Source organism: Anas acuta, chromosome 7 (genome assembly GCF_963932015.1).
Source record: "Anas acuta chromosome 7, bAnaAcu1.1, whole genome shotgun sequence".
Lineage (NCBI taxonomy): Eukaryota > Metazoa > Chordata > Aves > Anseriformes > Anatidae > Anas > Anas acuta.
The window spans coordinates 18,800,968-18,826,712 of NC_088985.1; the positions used below are offsets into that span (position 1 = coordinate 18,800,968).

A 25,745-nucleotide genomic window follows, 5' to 3' on the forward strand; every position below is an offset into this window, starting at 1 on the left:
CTGATCCTCAGAGACTACTGGTAGCCAAGTGCTGTGCCTGGCTCTTGCACAGGATTTGTTGCCTTTCACATCATTGGCAGATATCTCTATAGCTCTGTCCTGGCAGTGATAGGATGGGTTTTGCTGGCTCTGCCCTTTATTAACCAAGGTGATAGAGTGGGTAATAATTGAATGAGTTTGGCAGAGGACAATGCCAAGCTGATTTGGGGAGTGAGTACTAGTGTGATTGTGGTTCCCAGGGCTTGTGGCTGCTGTGAGCTGTGGTCCCAGGCAATAGGAGCCAATTGCGAAGAGGGCCATGAAGGCAGGAGCAACCAGCTGCACAAAGGGGACAAGTCTGCAAGTGCACAGGCATCTGTTCTGTGCTGCCTGGCCCAGGAGGCCTTGTGGAGCCACAGCTGAGCACAAGTCAGCAGTACCAGAGGGTTGCTAAATAAGCTCATAAAGCTTGGGCTGTGGCACTAGGACCACCAAAGGTCACCGTGTGGAGTCATTCTGCTATTGTGAAGGTACCAGCTGAAGAAATGTGTCTAACAGTGGGCACCACGCCCTCAGAGAGAGTGAGTTTTGAGGACAATCCAGGAGGGAGGGAGGAAAACAGGAGGGGATGCAAGGTGTGTGGTTAGCCTGAAAGGGCCAGCAGGTGGTACCCAAGGCAGAAACGAAGGAAGGCAAGGACAAGGAGGCAGAAGGAGACAATAATCGGCCCATCTGCCCCTTTTCTTCACTGAACAAGAGGGAATGGGGCTATGTTGCAGCAGACTTGGACTGTCCGTGCTAGGGCGGCCTGAGGCGCGGGGCAGGCGCCCGGGGGCCCTCAGCAGCTGTGGCGGCGGCGGGAGGACGGAGCGCGGCTGCCCCCTGCTGGCCGAGCCCCGGCGGTGCCGCCGCGCCCGACCCGCTCCGGAAAGCCCCTCGGGTCAGCTGGGATGCTCACAGGCAGCTTCAGGCTTCGGGGTGGTGCAAGGGAAGAAATGGAGAAGCGGATTTAGCCCACTGGTTCTGCTGGGTTGCCAAATCCCAGCAAAAAATGGAAGTATGAGAGTGCAGCTCTCAGCGTCCCGTGGGGATTTCAGTCGCTGATTCGCACCCCGGTCAGGGAGCAAGTGTCTCAGGTAGTCTGGACCCAGATTGCTGCGGGATTTAAACGCCATCCTTGGAGAATGCATCCTGAAGGGCAGAAAAGGCCTGATGCTCCCAGTGAGCTTTCTCAAACAGGGCGGCTCTGTGAATGTAAGACGGTCTCCTGGCTCAGCAACGTGTCAGTTTGTAGGCAAGAGTTGCATGCGGTAAATTTCTTTAGGAGCTGCCCAGCACAACTAGGTTGTCACAGTAGTGAGTATGAGAGCTTTACTGAACTCTCAAACATGTAATCAGTGAGCACTATAAAAACCAATGAAGTGCAAACAATAGCTAATGAAACCACACAGTGTTTTAATGTAAGTTTTACTGTAAATAAACTGAAAAGAGTAGAGGCCTTCCCTATACCTCAGACTAAACGCTTAAGTACATCTGAAGGTAGAAACACCAGCAGAAATGCAAGTGAATAACAAAGGGAACAACATCACAACAGAGATGTTCTTTTACTAGTTTCTCATGATGTGCTTTACTCCATCAGGCAACTGGATGTAACCCTGTTTTCTGTCATGCTAGCAAAACTGACGGCAAGTCCCAATCCCAGCTCTTCCTACCTCTGTAGATTTCAACTGCTCCTTGCGCTACCTTATCATAGAAGCATACCGCATCCTATTAGGTCTTACAGAAAGATGTAAGTCGTCATGTAGGAGTTTGTTGATGTTGCAGTATTGCTGCTGGTCAAGTGGCCTTCTTTGTGGAAGCTTCTCTGTGTGAAGAAGCACAGAGAGTAACGCAGCAAGTTGATGCAAATGGGTGGGATCTGGTCAACATGCAGGTAGTTTTGGGGCAGCTTTTTGATTATCAGAAGCACGGAGGCAATTTTAGCTTTGCCTGTGTGGTGCAATTTAATTGGTGTAGAAAGCTAATCAGCAATGGGCTTTTGCAAGTGTTACTGCCGTACATTTAGAAGTAAGGACATCGGAAAGGACACAGTCCTCTAAGCTGCGAGGTGGGAGGGACGTGAAATCTGCTGCCTCACAGCCTTTGAATGCTTTGAGTGCTTCTCCTCCCAGCCCCACAACGCAGCAGATGGTCGAGCCTTGTTCAAAAGTAAACTCTGAAGTGCCTCAGAGAGGGTAGGCGGCAGGGGGGCTTCAAAGGGAAACACCGAGGTACCTCAGAGAGGGGATAGCGTCAGGGGTGCTTCAGTGGGAAATACTGAGCTACCTTCGAGAGGGGGCAGTACCGGGGCGGCATTAGCTGGAAACACCGAGGTGTTTCCACAAAACACAGAGAGGGGATGCCACTGGAGGGGGAGAGTTCAAAGGGAAATGCAGAGGTACTTCAGAGGGGTTGGTGGGGCAGAAGCCCTGAAGCACCTTAGATGGGTCAACAAATTGTTTTGGATAGAAAATACTAATGGGAGAATGGCAAAACTCTGATTAGGCTTCCTAGAATGTATGTAGAATTGCAGCAACTCTGCTTTGGGAAAGAATCTTTGAGGAAACTCTACTTTAAGAAAAGAAACTCACACCTACAGTATAGCCCTGCACATGCAATTTTAACTTTGCAGTTCTTGTAGCAGTGTTTGGCTTTGGTGAGGCCAGTGTGTGTTCGTCAGCAGTTGCTGTAGGGTGGACTCTTGAGGAGAACATGAAGCTTTTCATGCAGGAGCTGGTAGTGTTGTTGTGGAAGTCCTTATGCAGGTGTTTGTTGATGTTGGAGGAGTACTGCAGGAAGAGTGGCTTACTTTGTGAAGGCTTGTCTATGAGATGCAGTAGAGGGTGTAAGAGCAGTTTAATGTGAAGGAATGAAATCTGGTGAGTTCCAAGGTAGGTCTTGAACTGTTGTTGGTTGGGCAGTTGTTGGTGTGTGAGTTAGGTGTAGCATAGGGTGCAAAGTTGGCTTTGCATGTGTGGTGTAATTGTGTAGGTGTGGAATGCTAATCAGAAGTGGGCTTTTGCGAGTGACCCTAAGACTTATAAATCATCTGGCTGCTTCAGACCTTTTCCCTCACTGTAGTAGGGCTGAGGAAGCCAAGGCATGGTTGCAGTGTTACCAGACCCCATTGGAGTACCACACTGCAAACTTGAACATCTCTTTCTGGAGAAAGAAAAACAAAGGTGGGTAAACCTGGTTTCAAATGATAACATGCCTATATGGATGGTGAATTCTCCTCTGTCCAGGAAGACCAGGGTACACGTGCTATTTCACCTATTTCTAAAATTACATTTTTGACTGTATTGCACATTATCAAAATAAAGCTTTTTTTTTTTTTTTTTTTTTTTTTTTTTTTTTTTTTTTTTTTTTTTCCCATGCTTAATTCTTATCACATGATAGTAACTAGAAATAATAGAGATACTCAAGTTCATCCTAGCTGAACTAAAAGACAGGTAGAAGGGGTGTGGACTATATAGTGAAAACAAAATCAAATGTACCATCTCGTTACCTTTGAGAGTGTTTTAGTCTGTTTAATTCCTTCTCAATATACCGTGTATAATAAGGCATTTAAGTTGAGAATGTCCCTCTCCTCTCTGCCAAATTAAAGGAATCCAATAAGGTTCCTCCTTTTATCATCTTAAGCCTACATTACATTCTCCTGCTCCTATTGTTAAGGGGCCACCTTTCTCCCAGTGAAAAAGGCACAGAGATTGTTGTGTCCTTGGGTAAGGAGGGGTGTGGAGTTGACAGAGGGGCTGGACTGCAGACACCAGGCAAGGGGCTCTTGAGGAGTGGGGTCAGTTCCTTGCTTTTGAGGTGGGGGGGCTGTGGCCATAGTATTTTGAGTTGGGGTATGACCTCAAGCAGTGCTGCCATGGGAGAGAGACTCTTTTTATTAATGTCAGCTTTAAAGTCAAGAATGGTGAGAACCTGACATCCACTGCTAAAGTGCAAGAATCTAACACTGATAATTCAATAACAGAAAACGTTCTTTTTACAAAAATTGTTTGTTATCTTGGATATCTGCTATGTTGGAGGATTTGTTTTTTAGGGAAAGAGAAAACCAGGAAATTAAATAATAACTGAATTGTGGTGTTATACGCATTCACTCCTCTTTTCTCTACTGCATACTATTTATAGCTTTTTTTTTTTTTTTTTGGTTGGTATTTTAATTTGGATTATTTGAAAATGAATGCTATTTTAGCTCTACATAGGTAATCTGTTATTCCTTTATGAGGTCCTTCTTTCTCAGCTCACTATCATGTATCTGTGGCAGGATGTGATCATCACAAAATTAGCTGTATTAGATGTGATCATGGCAAAATTAGCTGTAGCTTATACTTCTATAAAACAGTTCAACAATATATTGATTTTGACAGAAAATAAATTCACGGTGGAAAATTTGAAGGAAACTACTGCTGATAAATTTAATTGTTAATTGAATTATTTAGGGACAGCAAAAATCTCTACTCTTTTATCCTTTGCTGTGCAGAAGGTGGTTGGACTTTTGCTTTGCAATGAATGAATGTTACAAAAAAAAATTATCCCCTGTGAAGAAGCAGGGTAGGTTTATTCATGCCGTATAAACACTTTATATTAGCTATGTAGAGAAACAGCATTTTTTAAAACAAAACAAAAACCTTCAAAGGTCCCTGCATACCTCTTCTGTATGTGCTATGATGCCAATTTTCTTGAGAGCCTTTGACAGCTTATTTCCTTTTAGTAAAAACTAAATAATATATATATTTTTAAAGAAAACTAAACTGTATTGTGCCAATGAAAGAAAAGTATTTTACCACCCAAATCAGCTTAGTTCACAGCTCCATGAAAACCTAGTGAAAAAGAGGAAGTTTGGATCAGGTTCAGAGATTGTTTATGGGCTCATGGTAATGCACGTTTAATATCCATAAATTTGCATTGCAATTGCTAAGATAGTCCATGAGCACTAGAACTGTACCTGGCATATGTGTTCATTTCCCACCATCACAGTCTTTTCGGTTTCTGGAGGTCTTTGCAGATGATTGTTATATAACTATTTCTGAGTGGCGCAAAACTTCCAGAGTTTCAATGCCTGCCCAGCTGCTGCTAAACTACAACTGAGTGTTACAGAATTTGATGGTGTTAGAATAGTAGTGATAGCTGTTGATATTGTTACATTGATGATGTTATAGCAACTGATGTTGTTATAACCAAGACAAGGGATGCAAGGAAAGGCAATGAATTGTATTAAGCCAGAAGACATTATTAGGAAAGACATTTTCAGAATCATAAGCCTTTTCTTGTGAGACTTGCAGGAATATGAGAGAGGGTTTATGCATGCAGAAACAGGCCAGTTGTTTTCCAAGTCCACCACGTGGCCTATTAAAGGAAAATTCTTCTTACAGACTTTTTTTTTTTTAATAGCAGCATTAATTACTTGAAGTATCTTTATATTTTATTTTGTTTAGCACTGATCTTCAGTGCTCTCTGACAGGAGTTGGTGGCTTCTTGATAGCAAATAATAGTGGTATGTGCAAGTGTACCCCAAGGTAACTAGTCTTTTTTTCTTAATCATTTTGTTTCAATTTATCATTTAAATTAGCAATATAAATAAAGCCAAAGCACTGACATTATCCAAACAATGCACCATGATTTAGAAAATCCAACAACTAACAATATTCTTCTCCCTCCCGTGATTCATCTTTTAATCTGTTTAAATAATAATAATAAAAAGGAGGAAGTCATATTTCTTGCCCAGACTATGTGTGTGCGTGTACATGCCTGGCAGCGCATATCAACAACACCCAGTGTTTTACTTTGGTCTCTTGCCAGCCTCCTTGCTAGCTAGCATTGCTCTGTTATTCATTGAAACAGGTCTGTGGCCACAGGCTGTTAAAGAATGGATGCTGTGGCAAGGCCAAGAGAGCATATTGCCGGCCCCATGGGGGAAGGCAAGCCAGCTGAAAGGCACTGGCCAGCAGCGTGCTGCTGTATCCTGCACGAAGACTTGGTGTGCCAGGTAGGAGTAGCTCACAGGCTACCCAACGAAGCGGCTGGCCAGCTGACAGAGAGCTCACCTCTGAGCTTCACGTAGCCTGCTCTTAACAAATTATCCAGCAACAGAGAGGTTATCCCCTCCCTAGCTGAACATTTCTGTGGCTTTGTTCCTCTCAACTGCTCAGTGGATTTGTGTGCAGTGAATGAGTGCTCAGTTCAGGAACCACTCTGACCCATGTGGTATTTTAAGGAAAATTCTGGGGCTGTGTTTTTTTGTTCCCCTACCATGCTGAATCCCACTGTGAAGATGGCTTCTGGTTTTAGGAAGAGACTCTGCCTGGGTACCTTTGAAATGTTTTTTGTAGGGCTGCTGAAAAACAGACTTCACCAGAGAGAAGGAAGGAAGGAAGAGAAATCCTGTTTGCTGGCTTTCAACAAGATTGGCAGGTTGGTGAATAAGGTCCAAGGTCAGAAAGGTGCCATCAGACAGGTGTTATTCCAAAACCAGCAAATACTGTACCGAACTCAGCCCAAGGATCCAGCCCTTACCAACAATGAACTTCCAACCTACCAAACAAATTACCAGTTGCTGCCCTCTCACTGCTCTGTAACAAATGAGGTCCTGCCTCACTGTTATTCAAGCACTCTCAATGCCATCATCAGGTAGGTGAGCAAAGGGGACATCCACGTCAAGCTGTATGAACACGATAGTCCAGAGAAAATATCCCTGTTTGTACCTTTGAGCCCTGTAGTCCTACAGCTGCAGAAGTCATGTTGCTTCCCTGGGTAATGTCAGGAAAAATTGCTGTCACAAGTACCTGTGGAAAAGCACCTGCTGAAGTTATGTATTCAGTCTTGAAGTGCTGGGCAGGCTCAGACTACATCTTCCTTTAACATCCTGCCACAGCACCTATGAGGCCTGGGACTATTTTTCAAAAAGTGGATGAATATTGATACCCCTCAGCTGCTATTATTTCCAGTTTTGCCTGATATGATCCTGGTTTGCCTCTGGGCAAGCAGACCCTGCAAGGTTTATGGAAATCCTACGGAAGCTGAAGGGCTCAGCCTCTGGTTTCCAGAGCAAGCACGGAGTTTACTCCTGCTCACTACTCCTGCCTTTAACAATAACGTAGCAAAGAGAAAGCTGGGAAAACTCTCCGGAATCACGTTTAAGGCCAAACCCCGGTGTCTAACCTGAGAGCAGAGGCGATGCCTGGTTTTCCAGAGCCGCGATCCCACAAGCTAGGCTCCCGGGGCGAGCTCCCAGCGCCACCTGGTGTCCTGCCCGGCCCGGGTCCCCACCGCCTGGTTTGAGGGGGCAGAATTTCTGCTCTGTGACCCTTCGCTGGCCACTCGAGCCATCCCTCAGCTTCAGAGCAAAGGCTCCGCGCTGAGCAGAACGGTGTTTGCTCGGGCATCCTGTGCTGGAGCTGACCCGGGCTGCGGGTAGCCCGAAGGGTCCAAGTAAATCCCAGCCTCCCCGAGCTGCAGCCTCCCTTTCCCGCAGCTCCAGCCGGGTCTCTTATCTCTGGAAGCAGAGGCGGTGTCCTGGCCGTGTTGGTGTAACTGGGACTGATAGGGCTGGTGGTGGCTCTTACAAGGGGCAGTGCCACCCTCCCATTCGTGTCCCCAGCTGAGCTGGTATAAAGCAGGGGGAGGATGCGTGCTGTCTGTGGGATGCTGCTGGTGCACCCTCCCTCAGGCTGCTGAGGCAGACACGCTGTTTGGCATTGACTGATTCCCTCTCCGCTAGCTTACAACTCCAGCCTGAGCAGGCTACATCTACAATTCCAGCTAATTAGCACTTTTGCTGTCAGTGAATAGCCATGAGCTCTTCTCACCTAAACAACAGAGCTGAGAGCCACTTTCGAGCCCCAGAGGAACATGAACTGGAGACTGTGGGGAAGAAAGCTTGGGATAATCCTGTTTACAATGGTTCTCCCTCTACCTCCTTGAAGATTCGAGCCATCTACAACCCCAAGTCCATCCTGGAGAATCCCTATGAGAACTTTGAAGAGGTGGGAGACCCACTGCCCTACCAGACAGAGCAGAACAAAGCTGTGGATGTGAAGACAAGTCCTTTCCTCAAGTGCTGCTTCTACATCTTCAGAGGCATCCGAGGTAAAGTTCTGATATTTCAGTAGAAAGGATTTACTAACCATTGGGAAGATATATCTTATATATATACTTAGATATCTTATATGTCCCATTGGGGGGGGGGGGGGGGGGTGAGGGGGTGTTTGTGTGGACTGCAGGGGTGCAGAAGGTAGAAAGTACATAATATCCGTGTAGTACGGGAACCTGCTCACTACAGACCGACATTATTCTGAACGTCATCTTTAGCTGATCTGAAAGGATCATCCTCTCGTGTGTCTTGCTGTGCCTCCTGGGTCTGTTCTGTCATCTTTGCTACAAGGCAGGAGGTATGGAGAGAATGGGAGTATCCTTCAGTCCAAATGTCACGTTCGAAAGAGATGACTTCCCAGGCTTCTGAGGTTGGAAGGTGCCAAAGGAGACACAGATGGGTACATACTTCATGTATGAGGTGATACATTTTTCATGTCATGTTTCCTGAAGAAATACCTGAAATAAAACCTCAACTGGTATAGTTTCACAATTGCAGGATGCAACCTGAATGATACTGGACAAGACTTGTGGTTCTCCAGGTATAATTTTGGTCCAGTCTCTGAACCAAATTTTCAAGGATATTTGATGTTGCTGCATTCAAATATTCCGAAGTGCACTTTTTTTTCCCCTTTGTCTCTTTTCTCAACATTTGGTACTAGGGATTCCCTGCCTCATGAGGTGTTCATTCACAAGGACATAGTTCCATCCATTTAAAGTACACTAACATCTTCTTGTCTCTTGTTGCTTATAACACAAAAAATGAGAATAAGATTCAAATCTTCAGGAGCCCAATGACCACAATGGCTGAGCAGCCAGCCTTTACTATATACTGACTCAGCTTTACTGTTACCACTTGCAGTAATGTCTCTGCTCTGTTGTTACCCACTGTTCTTTCTTTGTTTCTGTTGTGGAGTTTTCACACAGGCCACATGCTATCCTCCTGCACTAGAGTAAATCCACGTCTTCTTTAGGCTCTCGTTTCTGTTTCTGGTCTATTGCATGGCCAGAGCAGTCTGTTGGTTTGTCTGTCCAGGAGTGAGAGTGGCAGCCATCATGGCAGCAAAAAAGCTCTCTACTTTGTTGAGATGCCAAAGAGTTATCATTAGGACAGGAGTGAATGTGCGTTTTGGAACAAGCAAAAGCAAAAAAGCCTGTCTCCTTCCTCTACCTGTGATGACTTGAGATGTGTGGCCTTTGATCCCGATTTGCAGGGGGATGATAGTTGTGCACCAGTGCGGACAGGTATCAGGGCTGAGCTCTCTAGGAGGTGCAGAAAGCAGGAAGATTGTGGGTATTATTGATGCCAATTCCATCACTAGGCTTTCAAGTGGAGTTTCTTATGCCTTTCAACTTAAGGAGAGATTCTGAAAACACAGCACAAAGCCATTACAGCAAGAACAAGTAAACAAACTAATGGTGTTAGGCGGGTCATCAAAACCAAAATATTGAGGCTTCTTTTAAAGAAAGTGTTCCTGTCTTTTTGATCAATCCTGATGACGTTTAATGAGTTGCTTTTACTTTGTGAAGGAATCAGAACATTAGCTGGTATAAATCTGCACTGAAGCCAGCAGAGCTCCATTGATAGACATCCTGAACATGATTTGGCTCTAAATTGTATGCTGAAAATATTGAGTTGGGCTATTTGATTGAGTCTTATGACATATATCTTCAAGTATGTGAGTAAGCAAGGGACAAATATTTGGAGCTTGATAGCTCAGTATACATAAAAAGAGCTAATAGCTGTAAAGCTGAAATCAGATGCAGTTCTGCTATGGAAGTCCTTATCAGAAGGTCAGATGTTGGCACATGCATGACTGAGATGAAACTATGACATTCCAGGAATGCGACAAAGTCTTTTGACAAAGACTGAATTTCTGCAAAAAGTAAGCTGAAAAACAGGCAGAAAAAAAAATATATAAATAAATAAATAAATAAAATCAGTCCATATTGAATTCTGGCAGAAAACTGAAGAGTGATTTAGCAAAACATAATGGTCAACAAATCTCAGTTTTGGCCAGCCTCAAATCTTTTGTTCACACTGGAATTTTTCATTTTAGAGGTTATTTAACAAGCTTTAGTCAAGTTTTGAGATTAAAATAGTTCTGTTTTGAAAAGTTACAAAAATATAGCAACTCACAAGAGTGTTCTTTGGGAATAGGACTCCTCCTATAGCCTTTGAGAATGACCATAAAACTTCTCCATTTTTTTATTTACATCCATCAGGTCTGTGGGGCACTACGCTCACTGAGAACACAGCTGAAAACAGAGAGCTTTATGTGAAGACCACACTGCGAGAGCTTCTAGTCTATATTGTGTTCTTGGTGGACATTTGTCTATGTAAGTACATATCATATCTCATAGCTGTCTTTTCACGCTACATGAGGGGAAGAAGGTGAGGTTTTATTATTAGACTTCCTCTCCCTGTTGTAGGTGTTAAACTGATTGTACATATAATCACTGCAGCAAGCAGGTGTGCTGTTGACTCACAGAATAGCTGCTGCACACACAAGTAAAATGGCTGACAATTGCCCTAGACTGAATTAATACCTGCTAGATTTACGTAAACCACGTTATCAACTCTGTTGACATCACAGTCCTGGAAGAATCTGCACAGCAAGATTATTTTCACAGCAAATGTTCAATCAGACAGCAGCTCTAGAAACTTCTTGGGATCAGAGACATGGGGTTCAGAGAGATTTTTGTCTCTGAGGCTGATGAGGTGCCTGAGGTGATAATGCAGATGGCAGCTTGTGTTGTTCTTGGGTAGATTTAATGCAGCCCTGTACTGAATGCTAATGGCCTTTGTGTGGTTAGAACAATGACTGTTTGTTTTTTGGGAAGGTTCATTCACTATCACAAATGAGCACCTGTGACACAGAACAGTGAAGAGGATTATATTTCATGGACCCTGTAGTAGGAGAGACAGACAAACAATACCAACCCAAGTTACTATCACACTGACCCATGGAGACCGTCCTTCCTGAAGAAGCAGGGCATGCACACAGACGTACATGCAGTCGCACACTGACTCATCTAGAAGTGTTTGGGAGGTGAATGTTGAATACCTGCTGCTTTATTTTCACAGTATCCTTTCAACAGTAGGACTTGTTCCTAGTGATTGCCGTGATGGATGCTTTTCTGCAGGGAGGAGCTCTGGGTAGTTGAAACAACATATATTTATTTGATTTTTTTTTTTGGTAGACAAAAATTTAACTGGAATTTTCCACTACAGGTTAGTCTCTATACTTTCGTAGCTTTATATCAGAACTAAGTGCACACAAAATACAGCTCATGAATTTTGTTATGAGAAAGAAGATTTCTTTTCCCCCTCAGAAAGACAAAATTTCTGAGAGAAAATGTCACCCAGGATGTTCAGTTGCATCATCCAGTGGTCTTCGTTGGCATTTAAATTCCTAAAATATGTCATTCTGACAGTTTAAATTCTGGAGGATGCAGAAAATAAAGTTGAACTCCCTAAGCAATCAAGAAAGTAATGAGATTAGAGGTCTCAAGGTTTCTTCTCTTCTGCCCTGCTCAGCTTACTTACGACAGTAGAAGCTATGCAGAAAATGAATGTATATACCAGGCTCTGATATTTAGGTGTAAGAGAGGACCTTCCTTTTGTCTCTTCTCTTAGTGACATATGGAATGACAAGTTCCAATGCCTATTACTACACCAAAGTGATGTCTGAGCTCTTCCTGCAGACCTCTTCAGACAGCCGTGTTTCTTTCCAGTCCATTGGCAGCATGTCTGACTTCTGGGTGGTGAGTACACATCTGGCCTGGCATGGGGAGCCCTGGAAATCTCAGCTAGGGTGGGATATTCAGTTACCTCTGAATGTGCTACCTAGTGCTTTCAGCAAGCCATTCTACTGCTGCTTGCCAGCTACTAGCAGTAGATATGGTATCATTTACATGCAGAATACACACTGATTTAGAACATTATATATCCCTTTGAGCACTGTGGCCAGAATACTGACTAGGCTAAGTATTGTGTGTGTCCAGAAAAGTCCATTCCAGGCTTTCTTGTGACAGACATAGCTTTGAATCCTGCAGTCTAATGTCTTCATGCTGGTCTCTTAGTAATAATTTTATCTCCATTTTCATGGGCAAAATGGGATCAGTGTAGTTAACTTGTAATTTATGCATGGCCTGGCCTGACCTGTAGATTCTTTATGGAGAAACTGGATTCAAATTTACACTGACTTTTACCAAAGAAAATAAAGAGGGGAAAAGATGTTGGGATCTGTCACATTTTTATTAAAGAACTGGAGAAGGAATAATATGGTCCACAGTGAATGTCGTTGAGATATTGCAACCACATCTCTCTAAGGCCAGCCTGAAATTAATGGTCAGTTAGCTTTGCCTTTTTTCTGATATATTAAAAAAAGCACAATGAACTACGGCACTATTGTTTCCCCCACTGTTTACATGGAACTGGTCCACCTTGTTTTAATAATTCATACCTTATGCCAGGACAGTTCCTCCAGACTTGTGTTCCCTGAAAAGGAAGGGACAAAGAGGTTGTAGGGCCCCTGTCTCCTTGTTAGCATAACAAGGTGCAGCAAGCACCTAACAGGCCTGAGAGGAGCCACCACACTACCCTGCTGCCCAGCATCCCTCTTCCACCCTGCAGCTCCACCCAGCTCCATATGGGGGCTCCCCTCCTTAGCATGTACGCAACGGGAGCTCTACCAGTGGAGCAGTGTGGGTCAGGTCTTATCTCAAGCCCAAACTAACAAAATTCCTCTCATATGTAGGTTACGAACCAGTTGCTTTCTTCTCCCTCTCATGCAGTATGCACAAGGTCCTCTTCTGGATAATCTTTACTGGACAAAGTGGTACAACAATGAGTCCCTAGCAGCACACAATACCCAGTCGTACATCTATTACGAGAACCTGCTGCTGGGTGTCCCACGGATGCGACAGCTGAAGGTGAAGAACAATTCCTGTGTGGTCCATGATGACTTCAAGGAGGAAATCTCAGGCTGCTATGACGTATACTCAGAAGACAAGGAGGAAAGAGTCTCCTTTGGACTTGTCAATGGAACAGCGTAAGTACATCTGCTGTTTGGGATTAGAATATTTGTGATTTTTACATTTTTTTAAATTGCCCCAAATTAGTCTCTTCTGGTTAAAATAAGATATGCTGAGCTGCAGAATGAATTAGTAGGGGTGAGTTTCTCACACAAGGCTGGAATTCCCCTTGCAGTTAGAGGCAGCAAGTCCTTTGCATCAAGCCTCTTCAAGGAGAGACAGACTGAATGCTAGAGTGGAACCTGCTGAGAAAGCCATGAGAAATCCAGATGAGAATTAGGTAGACATTGTTTGTCTGTTTTTAAAGGAGTGCACCTCTTTCATCTTGAAAACCTATTCCCAGCTTTTTTTGCCTTTTTTTTTTTTTTTTTTTTTCTCCAGACAGAGGTGTCTGAACCATTTTCTTAAGACCCAGATTTCTTAACTTCCAATTCTACACTGAGATGGAATATAACATGTAAAATCACCGTCACACTTGGTTATTTATTTATTTTTTACTGATTATTCATGTAATTGATGTGGATTTTCCTCTATAATTAAGTGAGGCGGCTGCCATTTAACAACCCCTTGCTTGCTGCTTGAGTCTTGATCTGTGAAAAAAAAGCTATTGTTCATACAGAAATTTGTGTGCAAGAGCATTCTAAGCAGAGAACTGCGTGCAACATGGTAGGAGGCAATACAACAGACCCTGTGAATAACCTTGAAAGCAAACAAGGCTATGACATAGCCAAAGAGCCTGCAGAATTTTCCCTCCATTTGTGTTGTGTCACTGCTGGGAAGCACTCGATCAGAAATCTATCAACAATGAAAAACTGGTGTAAGCTCAGAACTGGAGTAGGAGTTGTGTGCCAACTCTTTGATTAAACTGCTCTGTCCTTTGAAGATGCAGTTTCACTTCTCCTGACTGCAAGGTTCTATCCAAGGCTGTGGGTGGTAAGTGATGCCTTTTCTCATGGCTTGTCTGTTGCAGGTGGAGGTACCATTCTGAGGAAGAGCTGGGTGGCTCATCTCACTGGGGAAGACTAACCAGTTATAGTGGGGGAGGATACTACATAGACCTCAAGTTGACCAGAGAAGAGAGTGCTGAAGCCCTGCAAATCCTGAAGGAGAAGTTGTGGCTGGATCGGGGGACACGAGTTGTCTTCATTGATTTCTCTGTGTATAATGCAAATATCAATCTGTTCTGTGTTCTGAGGTAGGCTGAGTCCCACTGGAAATTCTTCTGCCTTTCACTTGTTTCTCAATGTCACGCATTCTTAAAATGCAAAAATAATCTGTTCCACTATGGGGTGTAGGACTGAATGGCATCAGTAGATATTGTATGGATTAGCAAGAAGACTTGGTCTTTCTGACACAAGTAGACACACTTCTTTTGAGCTTTCATGCTTTTCTATCACAAGTAGTGAAGCAGCAGAGGGAAGAATGCATAAACACATGCACAACTCTTCCAGTCAGAGTTTGGTGGATAGCTCATACTCAGGTTTGATGCTTCCATCCCACCATTTGTAATTAACAGTGTTTTCTTGTTCCCTTCAAGGTTAGTGGTTGAGTTTCCAGCCACTGGTGGTGCCATCCCCTCCTGGCAAATCCGGACAGTCAAGCTTATACGATATGTCAGTGCATGGGACTTCTTCATTGTTGCCTGTGAAATCGTCTTCTGTGTCTTCATCTTCTACTATGTGGTGGAGGAGATTTTGGAGTTGCGTATCCACAAGCTTCAGTACTTCACCAGCATCTGGAACATATTGGACGTGGTTGTCATCCTGGTAAGGATGCTTGCACGCTTTTTTTTTTTTTTTTTGGGGGGGGGAGGAAAAAGGGAAAAGGAGTACAAGAGACAGCTAATGAAAGAATGGGGAAACTGGTCTAGACAAGACAAGAGCTGACACGTGTTTTGCTCCAATAGAAAAATGGACTGGCGGAGTAAATGGTCATGTGGTTTTCTATCAGGTATTAGAAGAAAATTTTTCCCTTAATGATGCTTGAGAAGCTGTGAAGTCAGGTCATCACTCAGTCCATTAGGGCCTTATTTCCATCCCCCACCAGTAGAGTGTAGGTATGAAGTGTGATACCAAGTAATTGTGTGTCACTTTAGTATCTGTGGACACTTCTACAATCACTGCAGACCCTTCTTCTTCACAGCTCTCCATCGTTGCTATTGGATTTCACATCTTTCGCACCATTGAGGTGAACAGACTGTTGGGAGAGTTGTTGAAACACCCTGACACCTATGCAGACTTTGAGTTCTTGGCATTCTGGCAGACTCAGTACAACAACATGAATGCAGTCAACTTATTCTTTGCCTGGATCAAGGTATTGTAGGGGATCTGGGGGGTGCCTGGGCTCCAGTCTCAGACCTGTTCTGTTGTATATCCTGAGGGCTAACTCCCCTATCTCTCATAATGAATGAGGATAACACCTGTAGAACAGGGAAGGATTTCCTCAAGTGTCATGTGCTCTGTTTTGTAGTAAATCCAGGCAGCTTTTCACCTTCATAGCACTCCCTCCTTTAAATTTTCATTTGACTCAGGGAAAAAAGTCATATATTTATGACCCAGTCGTAAAATGGTGGCACTCCCAGGGCAAACAACCTGAACTCTAGGCCTCTATTCCCCCAGCTTGGCTGTCTCCTCAGTGCTTTGGTACCATAGAGAAACTTTGTCTTAGTAAGCAAGTACATGTAGGAAAGAGACTGATCTAGCTGGTGGTTTGGCCTAATTTTGTCCCTGTTCTGTCTTCTTGCAGATATTCAAGTATATTAGCTTTAACAAAACAATGACGCAGCTCTCCTCCACACTGGCACGTTGTGCCAAGGACATCCTGGGCTTTGCCATTATGTTCTTCATTGTCTTCTTTGCCTACGCCCAGCTGGGTTACCTTCTTTTTGGGACACAAGTGGAAAACTTCAGTACCTTTGTTAAATGCATGTAAGTGTATTAGTTGTAACCACATTTTCATCATTACCAGCTGTCGTCAAAAGAACTTTAACTGCTTTCCAACCAATAGCATATTTGCTATTGCAAATATGGATGTCTTTCAGACACCTGTTGTATTTCATGTAATAAAGTCATGATGGCTAAAAAGTTGCTCACAGTCCCACACCTATAACATCCTTGTGGACAAAAGAATGTAGTGAGAAAATGGAAGGTTACAGACAGATTTTTGTTTGTCTGGTGTTTGTAAGCAGCCCTTTGGGTCAAAGGAAAGCCCAGCCTTTTCAGGCTGAGAATTCAGTTCTGTTTTGTTGTAGTCTAGGCAGCTTTCAGCTAATGTGGAGTTGTTAGGCACACCAAGGACGCTTTGCGTGCAGTGTAGCATATAGTCATTCTGCAGAAAATTATTGTAGCTGAGCTGTTAATATAGTTTGTGTTCACCAGATCATTATGTCTTCTTCTCATCTGCTGTGGGTCCATAAAAGTAGTAGAATGGTTTTGATTGCTGCTGAGACCTTGGCAATTGTGTTTTTATACACCAGCAGGTGGCTTTTGGTCTACTTAGGTTCAACTTCTCTAATTCTGGGAGTAGGAACTAAATAACTCAAAATAAGTCTTTTGAGGTAGGCTCAAAGTGTTTTCTCTTTAATAAGGAAGAGGTCTAGATAGAAGCTCTGGAGCTTTGAAATTCTCTAGCTTCTAGATAAAGCCACAGATCACATCATTTCAGTGTACAACAGCTGCTTGAAAACTTGTCCATTTTTCCTCAGATAGTGCATTTTAATAAAAACAAAGATTTGATACAAATATTGTTTTTTGCTTCAAGGCTTTCAAAAGAAAGATTGGAAGTAATGCATTTATCAATATTTAGCTTTAAACACCAGAATGGAAAAAGTCAAACTGTTTGTTATTTTTGTTTTATATAAAACATTAAATATAAAAAATAAGAGTGTTGGAATTAATATTGAATATATAAAATTAAATATAATAGTAGTTGATATTTCACAACTATGCTTATCCAATTAAAATAATTATTTTATATTTGATATATTTTACATTTATATCTGATTTTAATATAACATTTCTGCCTCAACATAACAGGTCATTCTGAAAGTTGGTAGTCATATAATATGCCAATAATAACACAAATTTAACACAATGCTTCCTAAATTAAGCCATATAGTAACTTAAAGAAAGTAAGATAGACATTTTCAAAGAAGAATAAATATAAATAATTTCTTACTAGAAGAAGACATTTCAACATCACAGAATTGGCACAACTTGAACCAAAGAGGAAGCAAAACCCTATTCTTCTCTCTTAGACATGAAAAACATTCCCAGCTCTCTCAATAGATGAAAAGTAAGGAATCCAAAATGGAGCTTTGCCTTTCCTAGACAGGATTTTCAGACTCCAGGATGTCAAGACCCTTTTCTCTGAGCTTCACAGTCTGTGTGTCCCTTTCTGTCTCTATTTTCCTTTTTTTTTTTTTTTTTTCTTTTTAATTGCAAAATATTTGTTTGTTGGTTCGTTTGTTTAACAGAGTCACTTCAGTGGCCAATTTCCAGAGAAGCCCCATAAATAATGATCAGGATACCTTAAATGGGGGCAAGAACAGTGGGTAGATGAGTACCCTAGGAAGGGTGTCAGGGAAGCGAGTTAAGAAGGACAATCCTTCAGTCCACGTGCCCAGTCAGGCAACACGTGATGTTAGGGAGGCATATGCTATAGCAGTGTTTTTCAGCCTGTGCTCCGTAGTCCTCTGGCATCTGGTCCTGTGAGAGGTTACCTCTCTCTCTCACAGGCTTCCGCCTGTGACCATTCAGGCTGCAGGTGGGTTCGGGGTTCTCCTCAGGACTATCTTAGGAGGTAGAATAAATGTATGTGCCTTTGTGTGACCTTGTGCTCTACCTTTCCTCCAGCTTCACCCAGTTTCGGATCATTCTTGGTGACTTTGACTACAATTCCATTGACAATGCCAACAGGGTCCTTGGGCCTATTTATTTTGTCACCTATGTGTTCTTTGTCTTCTTTGTGCTCCTGGTAAGTAAGAAAGGCCTCCTTGCCTCTGTTTTGGCAGCAGTGCTGGAGATACCTGTCATAGCAATCCCTCCCCTATGTTAGGTGCAGTGCAAATGCTTAGAGAGAAAGAAAGTTTCCTTTACAACAGCTTTGAGGTACAAATAGTCCAAAGTAGACACAGAGCACATCATTGCATTTGGGGATTTGATTGATACTCAGGGAGATTAAGGGCCATATTTCCATCATTTATCTTGAAGACTAAAACTGATTGGGAATGCCACTCGTGTAGTACCTGAACTCAAGAGGATCAGTTCAGCTGTCTTCCTAGGCAGTGGACCCAGAGGGTTGTTCATTATGTTAAATTCTGAGTACCAGGGATTCAAAAGTAACTTAAGATCTTGCAGGAGAAGCTAACAGAGAAGGTGTTGGACCTGGGAACAAATGTATCTTAGGCCATTGTTCTAGCTGCAAAGCTTTCCTCCCTGGTCCTTCCCTTTGCCCACTTTAATTTGCACAAGGTATGCCCCATGTGAAAACAGATGCTTGTTTAACTAAACTCTGCACATATATGCCTGTCTCTTGCTGCCTCAGCTGCTGGAGCAGGCAAGCTGACTCAAGCTAATTCATCTATTTTCTTCTCCTTTCTCTAGAACATGTTTCTGGCCATCATCAATGACACCTATTCAGAAGTCAAGGAGGAACTTTCAAGCCAGAAGGATGAGCTGCAGCTCTCGGACATCTTGAAGCAGGTGATGAATAGCAAAAGCTGTGCTACCTTCTAGCCAAATCCCAAAACATTTTCTTGGAGTTTCTGACCTATGTGAAATTTATTAGAGAAAAAAATGGTTGCCAGCTCCAGGTCCACCTTTCTAACATGCACAGTAGCAACAGGAGTCACAGTTCCCTTTGGGATAGATCAAGCTTACAGATGCTTTGGCAATTGGACGACGATAAAGCAAAGGTTGGGGGAATCCTGTTGCTTGAGAATGCTGGTAGAGTTTTTGAGTGACTTCCCTTCCCTGGATAGTCTATTGACAAAGCTTCTTCAGTCCTTGATATTGTTAATATTGTGCACTTTGATCAATAACAAATAAAGTGACAGGTTCTGCTTTGATGATCTGAGCATTTTACAGTGATGCAAATCTGGTGGGTTACATCTGGATTTCCCATGGGCAAATTCCAGAAAAGGTCCTGAAAGTTCACAAGTGTCTATGCTTTAGAACCAATATTTTGCAAAGAATGGTATTTGAGACATTATCTTAAGCAGTGGATGAGTGGAAGGTCAGGTAAATTTTCTCATGGAGACTGGGTACCGTGTTGGTGTTGCTTTGAAGCAGTGATGCTAGTTTATTCTTTATATATAAGTATATATAATAATATATAACATATATATTTATATACTTTATCGCATTGTATCTGTACTTCTGGAAAGCTCAACAGCTCCTTGCATTACTCAGCATCTGCTCCACCCATATCGTGTTTTCAATTCTTTCTTGTTTTTCGCTCTTCTGCCTACATGATTCCATACCCATTTACACCTTTATTAACAGAGTTACAACCGGACACTCATGAGGTTGAAGCTGAAAAAGGAGCGGATTTCCGATGTGCAGAAAGCACTGCAGAATGGAACTAAAGAACTGGACTTTGAGGACTTCAAGAACAGTTTGAAAGAGTGAGTGAGTCAACTTGAGGGGTAACCATTTATCCCTTTCAGTCAAACTTGTAATTTAAATTCTGTGGTACTCAAGACCTAGAGAGCAGTTAGCTCAGATTGGGGCAATGCCACATACATGTGCACACGCGCACACACACACAATAGTTCTTATCTTTCCTCACACATTTAATCTCTTGATCTAAGTGGTGTTGCATTGCTGTCTCCTTCCTATATGGGATATATAACTTTGTCCCTTGCAAGAGGCAGCAATACACTGATTTCAAAAGGGGTGTTCCTGTACAGTTAGAGCCTACCTGTGTAATTCAGTGCCTTGAGCTTTCCCTTTCTGTTCTTCTGCAGACTGGGCCATGCAGACCATGAGATCACAGCAGCTTTCTCCAGATTTGATAAAGATGGCAACCACATCCTTGATGAAGAGGAGCAGCAGCAGATGAAGCATGACCTAGAGGCAAAAAGGGTAAAAGAAGGGCAAGGAAAGAAACTTTCTGTTTGGTAGAGATCATTCCAAAGTGGTCACAGGACTATTGGGGTTTGTGGTGTAAATGAAGCAGGCAACACAGCTCCAGTTCTGTCTGAATAGCAGCTGAGTATGTGACCTGCTTGTGAAGCTGTGTGTTATTCAAAGTGAAACTGTCACGCAGCTAATACCCAGTTTTGTAGGAGTAACTTTATCTATCTTCCAGGTTGCTCTGAATACAGAGATTGAAAATTTGGGGAAGTCCTATGGTGGCAACAACTTAGATGAGAGTCTGACCTATGTGGAAGCAAAGAATAACCATGCCAATAAGGCCAGCTGGGTCTCCAAAGAAGAGTTCCAAGTGTATGTTGGTGCTGGTGTTAGTTTAACCCCTCTGCAAATAAAAGTATGATCCCTGCTGCTTTCTCCCCTGATGTAACTATTCACACTGGTGCTGAGCATTTGTAGTAAGATCTTGTCCTTTTTTATCTTGCACACGTGTAACTGCTCATGTCAGGAAATAATCAAGGCATTTCTTGTAATATGTTTTGCTTGCTTGCATAAAAGATCAGGCTAAGAATTTTTTTTCTGCCTCTTGAAAAAACTCTGCAGCTGTCAGCTGGCTACAAGCAATACGCTGTCATGTTTCAGGTAGAAAGTAGCTTGGATAACCTGCCCAGGGAAATTTGATACTTTTACAGAGTCCCTGTGGGAGTAAACATCCTTGGTTTATAGCCTAGCTAGATGTCATCATCCATGCCAGAGAATAACACGTGGCTGCTTGTTCCAAGAGAGGAGCATTGGATAAATACAGTACAGAGAATCAGGGTATCCCGATTCTGCTACTGAGAAACACTAAGCAATTCACGTAGGGCCACATGAAAAGAGAAGAGGGTAAAACATTAAATAATAGTATGATTATAAGGTGTCTGGACTGTAATCAAACTGGTTGGGATCCATCCCCTGCAGAATCACTGATCACAGATGAAAATCCAATGCAGCAGGAAGTTATGTGCTCAGTGAGTATGAATCAGCATCTCTGATGTGGAGCATTCATTCCTGATTGAGATCTGGCCCATTGTCCATAAGATACCTGCTGCAAATCTTAGTGTTCATCACAAGAAAAAAAGTTGTAAAAGTTCTTCATGTCTTCCCCAGCCTCCTGCAACGTGTGCTGCATCTGGAACAGTCCATAAACAGCATTGGCTCCAAGATTGATGCAGTTGTGAGCAAGCTCGAAGTCCTGGAAAGAAGCAAGCTGAAGAGAAAGGACCTGATGGGCAAGCCACTGGATAGTGGTAGGAAGGTTGGTAGTGTGTCACCACTCATTTGAACCAACTTCAGGGTAGGTGACCAGCCCTGCTGTGCAAATGGGCCTGGTATTATCTTTGTATTTCAAATCCCTATTGGTTTAAGACAAAAAGGGTTGGGCAGGGTCAGAATTTTACATGAACCAGCCTCCTTTGGTCACAAGAAGTGACACAGGATTTCTGTGAGGGTTCTTTTAGAGGACAAAAAGGGATATCTCTATTCTCATCTGTCTAATACTTGTTTTTATATTAATCAAAGCATTGCAGCAAACAGTATATTGGATCTTTAACAATTTTTTTTTAAGTATCATGTACAGCTTGTCTCCCTCCTGGAGTGCTGCTAGACTTCTCGCTATGTTACTAACAAAGGTCACAATTTCTTCTGGTTAACAGGATGAAGAACCCAGTCAGGAAGAACTGCTCCACAAGAACCTAGACCAGCCGGTGAAAGAAGAAGCAAAAGGCTGGGGAGTGGAATGTCTACAGGGAAACAACCCAAGTGACAACTCTTCCCAAAATGGGGTCTGCCCCATCTTGCCCAGATCGAGTGTACCAGGGTCTCAGGTGCCCAAGAACATCCAGCTGCAATCTGACATGCACTTCTAGTGAACAGCCCAGTGCTCCCTGTCTGGCTCCTGCAGTACTAAGTCACTGTCAGCTCTTTTCCCCGCTGTTAGAATAGTCAGAACAGCTGAATGCAGACACCACTCTTGCCAGGGACTGATGATGGGAAAAATCAGGGATGCTCTTTACCAGTGTAACGAAGTGTGATGTTGCAAACCTGAAACTTCTAGCCCCACTGTCTCTGGACTAGGTGGAAATTTGGAACCAGGCATTGTATTAGGTTTTTGTCTTTGAATAAGACAACTTAAAGTACTTTTACCTATACTTTTCCAACATGTAAAGACCTCAGTGCTCTGGAAACACTTGGATCCAAAGTGGGAAACTGCAACTTGTTCTCTACAACGTATGGTTACTGTTAGAATTGTCTACAGGAAAAGAGGTGGTAGAAGTGTAAACATGGCAGAATACAATCATTAGTGTGAGACAGAAAGGAAAGAATAGTTATTTCCATCTACCTGGTTACCACCAACTTTCTTCTGTTGGTGTTTGTTTCCAGAACACATTGGTAACATTCTCTGTACCTTAGATTCAGAATTTGAGAAAAGAGGATACAAACATCTAACTCAGGATAATTAAAATGAGATTTAACTCCCAGAGTAATTAGGAGGAAATCTGAAATACAAATGGAGAAACAGCTGTTACTGGTAAAGTCCTAGGTCTGAAAGTTAGGGAACAGACTTCATAGTTTCTAACACAGGTGTTGGCACCAAAAAAAATATCTATATGTTGTCTATTTCACACTCCTTGAACTGCATTTCAAGGTACTGAACAAAACTAGCACCATATTTACAAAGTTATGACACTTCCCATTTTTGTCAAGGTAATGGTTTTGCTTGCGCTTGTGGATGTTGACACCAATTTTGTTTGAGGAATATCGTGAAAGATGTGATGAACATCAGCCTCTCAATCACATGCAAGATGCTTTTTTTCCAGGCATTTTTCACTTGGAGACTCCTCTTTCCTTGCAGTTGGGGCAGATATTGCAGCTAATACAAGTCAGCACAGCATTTGAGGAATGTGTTCTAATTTACACCTTTGGGGAATCTGGCCTGTTGTTCTACATTCCAGCTCATCAGTTCAGTTTTGTGTTGTCTATGTTATTGTAACCCTAACAAGCACATGAATGGTTAATATATTTGAGGAATGCTGTCACAAGATCATCTTGTGAAATGAGCAGGGGCAAAACTTTACTTGTTGGTTACACTATTTTCCACTTTTTATAGTAAACTTCATCCTCAGGCTGCTGTGAAGTTTAGCTTAGAGATCACTTCACCACTGAAAGGCAACCACCTACAGACTGAAAAAAAAAAAAAAAAAAAGTCATTTGGGGAAAAACTTCAGGACAGGACCACTGTCAAGGTTATTTGAATTATGTTAACTGCTGGTATTCCACAATAGTTAACCGCAAGTAGGTTCTGTAGGCTCAAAGCCAATGGAAATGTGAATTGTACCAGACCACTGCTAACAAGTCAGGTGAATGCTGCACTATTTGATGTGCTATGCAGCATAGTGAAAGGCTCAGTGGGGATATTGTGCAGTGGCAGCTTGTATTGCCATGCTTCCAAGATGGATGTGTCCATCTGTTCTGGGGGAAGGCCTCCCTGGGAGTGTCTGAGGGACCTCAGGAGGATCAACACTGTCCCCAGATGGTCCGAGCTCCAGTCACAGCTACACAACATCACTGACAAACTGAAGAAGAGGGTCATTCATCTGCAAGAGCCCAGCAGGAGCTGTGAGACCTTGTCACTCAGCCCACAGGGAGCTTGGACTTCTGCCAGGAGCTGTGGATCCACAACCTGCAGGGTCACACAGCTCTAAGTCCCATCAGCTGCTACTGGGGATGAGATTTCACTGTGAGACATTGCCATGGTTCTTGATTCCCAGTTCCATTCAATTCAGAATTGAGCAAGAGCTCTTTGCTTTCAGCTTTTCCAGCTGAACACAGTGCAAGGATACTGCTTATTTCTTTCTACTCTCAGCATTGAAGCTATTGTCTTATTGAAGCTATTGTCTTATTCAGGAGAAAATGCCCTATGTCAGAGACCTGAGAAACTCTTGAAAATTTTAATTGAACAGAAAATCTATTTGCAAAATTATAATCCATCAGAAGAACTATGTGCTTCTAATTAGAATGTTTGTGACTGCAGGTGGAAAATTTGTGGTTAATGAACTGGGTGCTCAGCATCTCAAGAAGCAGAGAGGAAAGTTCTTCCTTAAAATTATTTGCTGGACCTTGTCTGAGATCCTGCCTCAATAGCAGACAATGATTACTGAGACCTAACTGAAACAAAAACAAACAAGCAAAAAAACCACCACCAAGATGTTCTTTGAAATCTCCAGAGGGGTGCCTACCTCCTCCAGAAACACAGAATAGCAGGAGAGGGCCTGGGTCTGCATTACTGCGCAGATATCAAATAATTTGGAATTTGTGAAGAACTAAGCTTGGCACCATGGAAGACATCCAAGCAGCAAATGTCTGCTTCGGGTGGTTGATGCTGTGCTGGCAGAGTCAGTGGAAGATATGTTGTTGGATGAGGTTCTGCTCCTCAGCATAGCAATTACCATGAGGACAACAAGATCCTGCATCCAGGTCCCACCAGAAACAAGAAGGTGAGGCCTTGCTCTAATTAAGTCTCAGATTTCTCACAGGGAGAGTGTTTCTGCCCAGCAGAGAAGCTGGCACAAGACCTTCTTGTTTATTGGCACCACCCGGTGTTCCTGTTTCCCTCCTACAGTTCACCCATAGGGGCAGGGATGCTGCAGCCACTGCAGGGCAGCACGAGAGCCCTGCTGTCACTGCACACCAGGAGCCAACCTCTCCTCTCTTTCAGAGACCCCTGTAAATGTCAGGGAAGGTAGGTGAGGCAAAAAGGTGATGGTGGGGCAACAGGGCAGGGACAATCGTCCACAGGCAACCAAGTCATGTGTAACATAGGCTGCTATGTAGGGCAGTAGGCTGCTGGAGGAGCAAAATGGTCGTGTTTCACTGTTGGGTTTGTTCATGCCCAGGACCTGGGAAGGCAGCTTTCCCTGCAAAGTGAGTGTGGAGTCTCCATACTCCTCTGCTGAGAAACTTTGACCCAGGTCTGGCAGGGATCAGATGAGAACCCAGGGTCTCCTGGGTCTCAGCCAGAATCTGGTCAATGAGCTCCTTTCTCCCTGCTTTTAGTCAGAAAGGCCACTCTGCTCACCATGTGCTGTGATTTTGGTTGTGTAAGTGTCACTGGGTGTAAAACCAGCTCTGTTACTATTAGATTCCTGTGCCTGTATTGACTTCTCTTACATGTACATCTCCATGCAATTGTGTCTGGTCTGTTCCTTGACATGCTGTCATGTAAACAATGTGTCCTAGAGCAGAGCAAGGCAATTACTTGCCCCCAGCAATCACTCGTGTAATACTCAATTGTGTGTTCAAGCTGGTTGAGAAACAATATAAATACACTGAATGGTAAGTTCATGTAGTTGCTGTTTTCAGATGCATGTTGTCAGGCCTCCAGCAGCAGCTGGTATTATTTAGATGACACATGTCTCGTGAGGAAAGTAAAGTGTTTTTTTCCTCGATAGTGGG

General features: G+C 43.1%; 1 protein-coding gene across 2 annotated transcripts; it reads left to right on the plus strand.

Moving 5' to 3' along the window:
- Positions 1-210: 210 nt before the first annotated feature.
- On the plus strand, positions 211-23,757 carry PKD2L1 (polycystin 2 like 1, transient receptor potential cation channel). Of its 2 annotated transcripts, XM_068688841.1 has the most exons (16): positions 211-560; positions 7,953-8,115; positions 10,345-10,458; positions 11,759-11,886; positions 12,919-13,175; positions 14,129-14,353; positions 14,696-14,924; positions 15,301-15,471; positions 15,904-16,085; positions 18,012-18,132; positions 18,762-18,860; positions 19,662-19,783; positions 20,126-20,243; positions 20,470-20,606; positions 21,402-21,549; positions 21,947-23,757. In XM_068688841.1, the coding sequence occupies exons 1-16, from the start codon at positions 525-527 to the stop codon at positions 22,157-22,159; spliced, it is 2,463 nt and encodes an 820-aa protein (XP_068544942.1). In that variant the 5' UTR covers positions 211-524; the 3' UTR covers positions 22,160-23,757. The 2 variants fall into 2 exon arrangements, with proteins under 2 accessions (XP_068544942.1, XP_068544941.1); XM_068688840.1 differs by lacking the exon at positions 211-560 and having other exon boundaries at positions 7,568-8,115.
- Positions 23,758-25,745: the final 1,988 nt, after the last annotated feature.